The following is an 11,116-nucleotide window of genomic DNA, read 5'->3' on the forward strand; positions in this document are numbered from 1 at the left end:
AGACACTATTAGCTTTAACTTTAGACACTATTAGCTACACCTACCTTTATCTTTAGACACTATTAGCTGAGTTTCTAGTTTCAGGTTCAGTTTTCTAGGTTTCTAGGTTCAGTCACTGTTTACTTTGATTTTCAGATTCTTGTTACTGTTTTATTTGTGCGTTTACTTCTTTTATTTTCCTACGTTACTTCAGGGCAGATCATGCAGCTACAAGTGTTGGTTTGTAGCTTCACATTAACGTAAAATTGACAAAACAAAGACTTGGGGCCAGTTTTTTTTCATCATCACTCTGAACACCGTACAAGGATTCATCTGCACCAACAGAAACTTGACACAGTCGTTTCCGTTCAGTTGCTGAAGCTAGCTGCTGATTTTTTTCTTCCAGTAACAAAGGCATGGACCACCTGTCCACCATGAAGAGGAAGAACGTGGTCCTGGTGTACGACCTGCTGCTGGAGATGTTGGACGCCAACACGTCCAGCAGCAGCAGTCAGACGGCGTCGTCCTCGCCGACGTCCGACAGCTTCACCGACCAGCAGCAGTTCGTCCTGCCTCCATCCCACCTGCAGCCGTCCTCCGACCAGACCGCCGATAACACCGCCGCCATGCCTCCACACGGAGCCGCCGACGCCCCAATCCTGGACGGACACCAGCAGGCTCCACCCCTCCAGGCCACGCCCCCTTCACAGAGTCTGGAGGAGTCTCACATGAACGAGTAAGTTTACATCCACTGTATAAAAAGACATAAAACCTTTTCTTTCTCACTGTCTGACATTAAATCAGACTAAATGTTTCCTGTTTCAGGTCAGTCAGGATCACCAACATTATTTCTATTTGCTAAACACCAGAAAAATGAGAGAGAGAATTTCTAATGACTTTCTTCAGAGTCAGAAGTTTACATCCACTAAGATGCCTTCAAACTATCTGGGAAAGCCCAGACAATGATGTCATGGCTTTGGAGGCTTCTGATTGGTTAATTGACAACATCTGAGTTAGTTGGAGGAACACCTGTGGATGTATTTTAAGGAACACCTCAAACACACTACTTCCTTCTGTGACAACATGGAAAATCTAAAGAAACCAGCCAAGATATCAGGAAGAGAACTGTGGACCTCCACCAGTCTGGTCCAGATGGCTGAAGGTTCCACGTTCATCTGTTCAGACAGTTCTATCAAGTATAACCACCATGGGAATGTCCAGCCATCATAGGCTCAGGAAGGAGACGGTTCTGTGTCCCAAAGATGAAGTGTTCTGGTTGAAATGTGTGAATCAACCCCAGAACAGAAGCAGGAAGTTAAAGCTTGGACACTAATGGGTCTTCAGATGGACAATGACCCTCAGCATAGCACCAGATTAGCTACAGAGAGGCTTCAGGACAACAGAGTCAGTGTTGTGGAGTGGCCATCACAAAGTCCTGATCTCAGTCCTGGAGAACATTAGTGGAGCAAAGAGACCAACAAACCTGACTCAGTTCCACCAGTTCTGTCAGGAGGAATGGGCCAGAACCCATCAGACTGTTGTGAGAAGCTTGTGGAAGGAAACCCAGAACGTTTGACCCAAGTCATAGAGTTTAAAGGCAACGTTACCAGATACTGAGGAGATGGATGGAAACTTCTGACTTTGGAGAAAGTCATAAAAAAATATGTTTACTTTCATTTTCAGTTGTGGGATTAATAGCGGGTTATCTTAGTTTATTTGATCATTGCCTGTAATAGTAACTGTCCTGACCTCCCTCACAGCTACATCTCAGAGGACCAGTGGGCCATGGACACTCAGAGCGTCCCTTCGTCGTCCTACATGCTCTATCAACGGGCCATGATGTTTGCCCACTTAAAGCCGGACTGAAACACTGAGACTGAACCTTTCCATCCCCAAAGATCCAGAAAAGGACAAACAAACAAACAAAAAAAAAACAAAAAACAACCTAAACAAAGTGCTGTCGTGAGGTAGTTTTTTTTCTTGTCGAGATGTTTTTAGTCTTTAAAAAAGAAGAAAAAGAAAGAAAAAACGAGAGAGGACCATTTTTGATCGAATGTATATTTTGTGTGCGTAAATATTTCTTCTTGTGAATGTGCACTACGGTCGGTGTTTGCGGAAACATCGCTGAACCTCTGCCAGGCGGTTTGTGCTCTTTTTTGATATACAGTATTTGTATGTTTTTTTCCACGTCGGTGTAACATCCAGAACAAGCCATGTACCAACTGTCCACTGAACCCGGCCACTGTTCTCCGTCGCCCTGTGGTGTTTTTCCTCCCTCACTACTACCTACCTACCTACCTACACCTACCCATCGTGTTCTTTGGTGTTTTACTCGGATTTTTCTACTCTTTGTACAAACTGTCAGTGGAGTGGAGAAGCAGCAGTATGTGGCCTTTTTACCAAAATGACTGTTAAATTTCTCCTCTGTTCGTCTGGTTAAACTAAGGCTGAATTTACACGTGATGTGGCACAAATCTGCTCCGTTCACTCTGAAGCACCAGCAACACTGAGACTAATTTATCCCAAATATCCAATGACGGGATGCTCAGAAACTGCAATTTGAAACGAGCCAATTAGCGAACTGCAAATGCTGCAATTTAGGACGTTTGTTTTTACAATTTCACGTCATTTTTACTGTGTGACAGTCGCATTTTTGATGGTGTCTCGTGTGGCCTTGTTTAAATCGTACACACCATTAATACTGAGCAGCTTGACTCAAAAAAAAATTTTTTTTAATCTAATAGCTGTCAGAAAAATGTCGATATTTTCTCTAAATCGTTCCACTTGTCACATCTCCATGTAATGAATCTAAAATATATCAAACCTAAATGTTAGCATGTTTTGTAGCATACCTATGTATACTTAATGTACTCTTCAACAACTAATAAGTGAGGTCCTGCTAGCTAAATGCTAATGCTAGCAAGTTACCATGTTGACCATTAACTGTTAGCATAATAAGCGAAGACACATGCTAACATACGAAGACAAAATAGAAAATCTAATGTTTTTTCATTGTATATGTGTAAACTTCAAAAACTGATGAATTCCTCCTAGCCTTAGCAATCTAAGCTAGCAACTTATCATGCTAACTGATATGCAAACAGTTAACGTTATGAATTAAAAAACATCTTAACATGCCAAGATATGCTTATGTAAACTCTAAAAGCTAAACATCTGCTGCTGAACTTATGTGCTAAAATACCAATGATATGAAAATATTATGCTAATTTTTATGCCTACATGTAGCATAATAAGCTAAATAACATGCCAAGACAAAACAGTCACTATAGCTAAAGCTTTTTTACTTTACATGCACTCAGTGCAAACTGAAAAAGCTAATATGTGAAGTGCTGCTAGGCTTAGCTGTACCAAAATGCTAACAAATTACCATGCTAACTGTTATGTACACAGCTAGCATAATAAGCTAATAAACTGGTTAACATGTAAAAACAAAACATTCAGTAAATGTAATGCATAGTTGTTGTATGTATGCTTGATGTAAGAAATGATAGCATTAACTATGCTAACAATGGTCAGTCTAGCAAATTGCAATGCCAACCGTTTTGCATACAGTTAGCATAATAAGCTAAGAAACATGCTAGTATGCCAAGACAAAATGGCCACCAAACCTCATAGTTATTTACTGTATGTGTGTAAACTTTGACGCCTTGCTAGCCATAGCATTTTAGCATAATAGATGACAGAACGTTTAAAAATGCTATTTGAAAAAAAGTCCCTAAAGCTAATGCTTATTTACTGTATTTATGTAAACTATAAAAGCCAATAAATGAACTGCTACTAGCCTCAGCTGTGTTAGTATGGTGAAGCTAGCAAAATACCATGCTAACCATTAGGCGTACAATTAGCATGATAAGCTAAGAAACGTAGTGGCACACCAAGACAAAACATTAACTAACCCTGAAGCTAATTTACTTCATCTGCACTAAATGTGAACAAGGCTATATCCCAGCCTTAGCTGTGCTAACATGTTAAATGCACATTTAACTGAAGTCCTGCCAAAGCTAGCAAATACCCATGCTACACACAGTTAGCATAAGCTAAGAAACATGCTGAACATTTTTAAGATAAGATGAGGAACCTCAGTGCTAACATGCTAACTTTACCATGTTTACAGTTGAACATGTGTTAAATGTGATATGCTAACTGCTAAATTTAAATATTCAACAATAAAGTCTGTTTATGCTCATGAAACGCAAAATTAGGGATATTATTTTGTACTTGAACTTCACCGTTTATAAAAAAGAAATGGAAAAAAAACACATCCTGCAAAATTGTACTAAACCACTGATTCAGTTTATCTGGTTCCCTTTAAATACTATTAAAGAATCAGCCAAAGCATGATGGATTTTAGCCAATTTTCACTTCATATTATACTTTAGTGACCATTGCAATAATTTAGATTTTCCCCAGATAATCCAAATCAATAAGATGTGTTGTCCATACAGCAGAACAAACGTTCTTTATTTATCAGGCTGCAGATTTTGACAAAGAAATAAAAGAAAAACGTATTTACTTCCAACATATTCGGTTTGTTTCTGTTTTGCTCATTAGATGATTTTTGTTCACCTTGTTGAACCAAAAGCTTTTCTTTGCTGCATCATCTGCGGTGAATAACAGCGTCGGTCCAGGATCGCTGTCTTTGTTTTGGCTCTCGGCCCTGAAACTATTTGTCTTCTTCCACATGTAAAAACCTTTTTGGTCTCGTTTGCTTGATTCGCTTCGGTACAAGCCAACTCTCTGTTTTCATCCGGCCCGACAAACCGAGAGGAGGACCGGCTCCAGAGTTTCAGACGAGCCGTCCCAAACGCACCATTAGGATGCTTTTTGGACGTCCGGTGGAGGAGATGTGCCACATATCTGCCGGTGTAAATCCAACCTTGTGCCAGATGGTTTAACCTGCTACTAGACAGATACATGTTTACTATCCTTTCTCTCCTGACGTCTGTGGCTTGTACATGCATGAACACACACACAAGGAAGCAGCAGAATCATGGCAAACACAGTTTTATTGTCAATCGAAACGGACAATCTATACATCCCATAAATAAGAGATCACAAAATAAATCAAACTTTACACACGTGTTGTCGTTTGTTGCTGTCGTGTTGGCCGTCTGAGCGGAGGCTGTACAGGTTACGTCGGGATCGATAAACACCAGCGGTACATCTCTGATTGTGCATGTACACGGCTACATTCATTGCTCGCAGGACTTCTTACATTCAAGTTTGACCCCAAGTTCTGGCTTGTTAGATTTTGACACCAGCTGCACTGAAGAGCGTTTTTAAAGGTAAATTTCACATTAACACCACAACAAAAATCAGTACATTTCACATCATTCTGTGTTTTAACCTTGTTTCAAATGTTTGACATTTGCAGGGTTTCAGTCTGCGGGTTCAATCTGAGAGTGCTGGGTGAGTAGCAAATCTTTATAATTTAATAGTTTTTAGATTTATTGACATAAAATACCAGAGCTAATAATGCTACATCACTGTTATAGTACACATTTACAAGTAGGATTCACTTTAAAGTAGAGCTGCAACCATTAACAAAACTATTCTGACAATCAGTTCATCAGAAAGTGTGAATTCTCTGATTCCAACTTCTTAAATGTGGATATTTTCTGGTTTAAACTGAGCATCTTTGGACAAAACAAGACAGTTGTCATCGTTTTTTAACCAAACAACTAAAATAATGTTGGTTGCGTCTCTTCTTTAAAGCTTCATTAAGCAACATTTTTGATAAAACATCAAATCAATCGACACAAACTGATGTATCATTTTTGAAATTTGCACATAGGGCCAGAAAACACAGCAAATTAGCTCCCAGCTTGGGGTTTTTTTTTTTTGGGTTTGGTTTTAAAGCGTCACATTGACGACACAGCTCTAAACATCGCAGCTCGGCCAGAAACGAATATTAAAAGTGTCAGGAATTAGACCAAAACTGCAGCAGGATGATCATTTTGCATTCCCCTCTTAATGCAGCTTTGAATTGAGGAACTTTAGCTTTAGCAACTTGCTAAAATAGTCCAAAGTTTTCTGCGTAATTGTAGGAAAATAGAACTTTTGCACCAAAACGTAACAAGCCAGTGCGACTTGAGTCATTTTTATTTCAGGCTACTTTCATTCTCGAGCTCAGAAACAATAATTTACCTCCTCTGTGGTTTGTCATTATGTACAAGATTAATTTAAAAGGACAAGATGTGTTAACGTGATGGTTGTGTTGGCTACAGAAAGGCATGAAGAGTCACTGCCATCAGTTTCAAAAAGAAACTTTAAATATCTCTAAATCATAAAAACAAAAACAAAAAAAACCCCAGAACAACACACTCATCTTCTCGTGTCTGTACAAAATGTGCTAATCAACAAGTGGCTGCCTTCTAGGAAAAACCGGTAAAAATAGCTGCATTGTTAGAAAATGGCTAGTGCGCTCCTCGGTCGCTGGATGCTTTGGTAAGAAGGGTCGTCTTCGTACTAGCGTCGCGTACAAAATATAGATATCAAAATAAATCTCGTGACCTTTGTTTCCTTCGAAGCTGTTCGGCAGGACGTCAAACTGGCGAAATCTACATATAAAAAAAAATCACAAAACTTAAAAACAAACCAGTGATATGGCTTCTTATTTAGAACAATAAATAAACACTTCTTTTAAATACGGCAGAGTCAAGAACACGAGAGTTTGTCGGACACGAAGGGTGGCGCTTCGCCCTCGTGTACGTTTGTTCTGGGCAGTGTTCACGTGGGCGGAGGGCCGTTGGTGTAGCGCAGCATCGGGTAGAAGGACCGGGCGAAGTTGTTGGACAGAGTGCAGCTGTAGTCTTCTTCGGACAGAGGAACCAGACAGGCCAGGACCAGCAGGACGAAGAACAGCAGGTGAAGGGGGAAGGCGGCTCGAAGAACCCGGTAGAAGAAGGGCCGGTGTGGGGACGATTCCCGTCGCTCCTCCCTGCATTTGGACAGACGATGAAGGTGAGTACACGGTCAACCAAAAACACCGCAACTGAGGATAAAGTGAGACTGGAAACTCTGGAAAAACTAGTAATGGGACTTTAAACTCTGCTAACAAGCCTATCTTCTTACTCCTAAGGGGTGTCACTAGAAGACACGTGGACTTCGTCACTTTAAGGTTCCTTAGGTTCTAACTGACCAGTGAGGAGACCCAAGTATTTATCTCAGACCATCCATTGGTTGGTGGTGGTGAAGCTGCCTGGTTAAGGATCTCCGGAGTGCATTCTGAGTTTATCAGTGCTGTCATAGATCCCCTCCTCTGTTTACAGATGGCTGTTATAGGTTCTTTCTCAAACTGTCTGTCTTCTCTGACCGGGATGTAAACATTGCCATCCTCAGAGGAGTGTCCTTTCGATGCAGGTGGACTGCTGAGTCTTGTCCTTTGTTGTGTTTAGTCTCCTCTATGCATAGGACTGTGTATACAGCACTGTTCAGCTCGTGTTTGTCTGTTTTGTCGTCGGGGTGAACCAGTTTTCTAAAGATCTAAAGTACACCGAGATGTTACTAACTGATAACTGATAACTTACCGTTAAAAACTTGAACCAATAAGGCAAAAGACCATGGGCATACATGTCAGAATTCTTATTGTTGATTAATTGTCCACCAGGTGGAGCTTCTCACTGTTTGTTACTGTAATGACGAGAGGAGTCAGTTACTCGGACTACGAGCAGCTCCAGTCGGCAAACATTGTAGGGGTTTAGCTAGAAACGACCACTGTGATGGTTACTGACCTACTGCCACAAAAACGGGTTCACCCTGAGGACACAACAGCCAAAGACGACCAACCCGAGGAGATCCAGCTCCTCAGAACAAGATTCACTCCTTTGAGAGCAGTGATGTCCACACTCTGATGGTTTAGACGGATGGTTCCAGAGAGGAGTGAAGGACGACATCTACGTTAAACCTCAACAGCCATCTCTAAACACAACCAGCTACTTACGATGCAGTCCTGGGATTTTCACGAGTTCAAGGTAAGAATAAAGACCTGCGACTCCCAACCACTCAGAACTGAGGACGCCTCTTGGATGACGGCTAAAACATCTTCAAGAACCAAAGTGGAGCTTCTACTGGAGAACTTAGGGTCTGGGATAAGCTACTAATTGGACTTTGAAGCAGAAAGACGATGGTGGATGTCATAAGTCCAGGTTCTGGAGGTTCATGTGGTGCTTCCATAAGTGTCCCCACTACTCAGAATAACTTAAACAGGGTTCTCTTTGGAACTACTTTGCACCTAAGAATTGTTGAGGTGTGTAAATAATCCAGAGTGGGCAGAATAAGGACACATGTTGGTTTCAAAACATTCACATCTACTGTCTCATTGTTTGAAGTAGACACAGAAGTGAGAAGATGATTTTTTTAATTTGGGTAAATTTAAACCAATGAACATAAAAATCTAACCGCAGTAGGAAGACGTTACCTTCTAGTTGCTGGTTGTCCGATGATCGCTGCCTGTCGACTGACCTCCTCCTGCAGCAGACAACAAGTCAGACATGCTCGTCACTTTAGCGCCCCCCAGTGGCCACATTTGTCACAGTGATTTATACAGCATGTTTAAAACTACAGTCATTGAGCCAACGTGCTTTCTAAAACCAGACTGGTGTTACAATTTAGCTAACAGGTTAAATTATTAAGATTAATACATAAAATAACACAAGTTCACCAGCCTCTATAGTCAGTGTTCACTAATAAATCTGTTTAAATCTTATTTTTTTTTAGCTATTTAAATACATGTTTCGAATGTTTTCTCCTGCGCTGTAACATTTGTAATATCATACTAATAAAACTAAAAACATGTGGCGCCCCCTGGTGGTCAGACAGACTTTTGTAGGCATGCTGCTCTGTGCATTTTTATTTATTTATTTACTTTTAAAATTCTTGTAGCTTTTTCAGTATTAAAAGTGTTCCGTCTTTACATTTCAGTTCTGTTTAATAAATCTCATGTCTCTATTCTTTGCAGATTGAAAACTGAACTCTGAGTCGTACCTTGAGCAGCGGCGAGCCGATGGTTCCCAGACCGATGCTGTCCATCTCTGAACTGGTCGAACAGGCTTCCTAAAGACACAAACGGCATCAGATAAGACTGAAGGAGCCGGTTCCCAGCCTGCAGCTTTTTGTTTCAGAGAATGTTAGACACCAGACGGATGAAGACACGTTTAACTAAAGTCTGTAACTAATACAGTCAGGTTTACTGATATCAGCTGAATGTCTGTGCAGTGCTACCTGGAATAAAAACTGTCTATTATTTGATATGTCGTCACCTAATTTAAAGGTGCAATCAGAGTCTCAAAACCTCCAGCAGGTCTGTAATTTCCAAATGATTTCCTTTTTTATTCCCTTGAAGTTTCCTGTAAAGCTCATTTGTCACTTTTCATGCTATAAACAGAAACGTCCTCCCACTGAACTGAAGTGGGTGTTAATTCATAACTCACAGGTGATTAGAAAAACTTCATTTTGCACATTTTGACTCGAAGAAGACACACTTCAGTTGTGTTTATCCAGATAATAACGGTGGCGTTTATATTAGACGTGAGGAGAAGACTTTTCTTTTCTCGCTGCACCTTGAAAATTGGAGAAAGAAACTCCTGCTGAGCTGCTCCCACTAAAGTATAGTCTAAATTAAAAGTCTGATAAGTTATAGACCCGTAAAATAAAGTGTTTGAGTTTAACAGCTTGAACACTGACTTATCTCTAAATACGTCCAACTTCTGATCAGTTCTGTAAAACTGCTCAATGCACGTTAGAAACAGACACATCTTGTTGTAATTTTTAGAAGTAGGATTCAAAGATGAATCGATTTAATATCAACATTGAAGTGATGCAGTAACTCCAGACTATACTTCATGCCGTCCTTCTTGTGTTTGAAATCACAGTGAGTATTAAACTGGTGTAAGTTCTACCACAAATCACATTCCCATGTCCGTCAGAATGATTCTATATGACTGTTTTTTTGCGTGCAGCAGATGAACCCACCAGCCTCCCCTGCAGCGTCTGCAGGTCGGTTGCCGCCTGCCGCAGCAGCAGCTGCAGCTTGTTGCCGATGACGTGGACCTTCTCTTTGGCCTCCACGCTGTCCTCCGCCGTGGCCTCCAGCAGCAGCTGTGAGGAGATCTCCTGCAGGGAGGAAACCTGCCGGCGGCGACCGCGGAGCTCCTCCTGCAGAGCCTGCAGCAGGGGGCGACAGAGAGCAGCACTCAGACACTGGCCGGGCCAACGCAGCAGCGTACCTGCTGTCTGCATCATTATATCAGCTATAACAGGACTTATAGTATAACATGAGAAGGTTGGGTTTGTCTGTGCTGTGGTCGTCCTTCTCATAAACTGTGCAGAGTTAAGGGCATGAAACTGATGCAACAACTGTGTCTGCAGATGTAAACAGACTTTTGGTCAAAACTCAGGTGTGTGTGCATAAAACAACTACTGACTGTTACATTTACAGAATCTATAAATATCTGCGCCTTCTACTTCAAAACTGAACCTACATGTTTACGTACTGCTGCACCTTTAGTGTACTTTTTGCAGTACTTCAGATCTTTTCATTTTTGTTAAGCGATGTGAAATATCCACTGGTTTTCTTATTAATACACCCCATTAGATTACACAGATGTTTTTACTAAATGTTTATATTTGCATATTTCTTGCACTCTTACAAAAATGTCTACATGTGTGAACTCACTTGCTGCTAAGGTTTGCTGTCCACTACAATGACACGTAGAGGCTTTCTGTTTTATTTGCAGTAAACAACATATTAATGCTTATTTCAGCCACTAAAGAGTTTCTCCAGACGGGGTTCTTGTGGCTGGAACACACAAATGTTCAAGTTCTTGCAAACACCTTCATTACCGTCCTTTATACCCCAGCATTCCCGCTGAAACCCAGCGTATATAAAGTGATGGCTGCCTCACCGTCAGAGTGTCGCGGTGCTCCAGCAGGACGGATCGTGGAGTCGAAAGGTCTCCGACGTTCACGGCGTACAGTTTGTTCTCGGCCTGAGCGAGCCACAGCAGCAGAGAGTGAAGAGTCTCGTGGAACTCCTGGAGAACCAAAAACGCTGGAGTCAGATTTCACATTCACCGATTCACCGTTTTTGATGATATATTATACTAAAACAATTTAA

At 41.2% G+C, this 11,116-nt stretch overlaps 2 protein-coding genes across 2 annotated transcripts in view; one reads left to right on the plus strand and one right to left on the minus strand.

The window, feature by feature from the left end:
- The window catches only part of LOC103362926 (estrogen receptor beta-like), a 23,734-nt gene extending 18,656 nt beyond the window's left edge, over nt 1–5,078 (plus strand). The window contains exons 8-9 of the mRNA XM_008289461.1: nt 386–715; nt 1,740–5,078. Of these exons, the coding sequence (XP_008287683.1) occupies nt 386–715; nt 1,740–1,845 (436 nt within the window). The 3' untranslated portion in view covers nt 1,846–5,078. The remainder of the gene's footprint in view (nt 1–385; nt 716–1,739) is intronic.
- The window catches only part of LOC103362925 (nesprin-2-like), a gene marked incomplete at its 5' end in the record, with an annotated part of 9,088 nt that continues 2,960 nt past the window's right edge, over nt 4,989–11,116 (minus strand). The window contains 5 exons of the mRNA XM_008289460.1: nt 4,989–6,940; nt 8,420–8,469; nt 8,986–9,054; nt 9,973–10,164; nt 10,905–11,033. Coding sequence (XP_008287682.1) covers nt 6,730–6,940; nt 8,420–8,469; nt 8,986–9,054; nt 9,973–10,164; nt 10,905–11,033 — 651 coding nt within the window. The remainder of the gene's footprint in view (nt 6,941–8,419; nt 8,470–8,985; nt 9,055–9,972; nt 10,165–10,904; nt 11,034–11,116) is intronic.

This window comes from Stegastes partitus, unplaced genomic scaffold, assembly GCF_000690725.1.
Source record: "Stegastes partitus isolate 25-593 unplaced genomic scaffold, Stegastes_partitus-1.0.2 Scaffold616, whole genome shotgun sequence".
Lineage (NCBI taxonomy): Eukaryota > Metazoa > Chordata > Actinopteri > Pomacentridae > Stegastes > Stegastes partitus.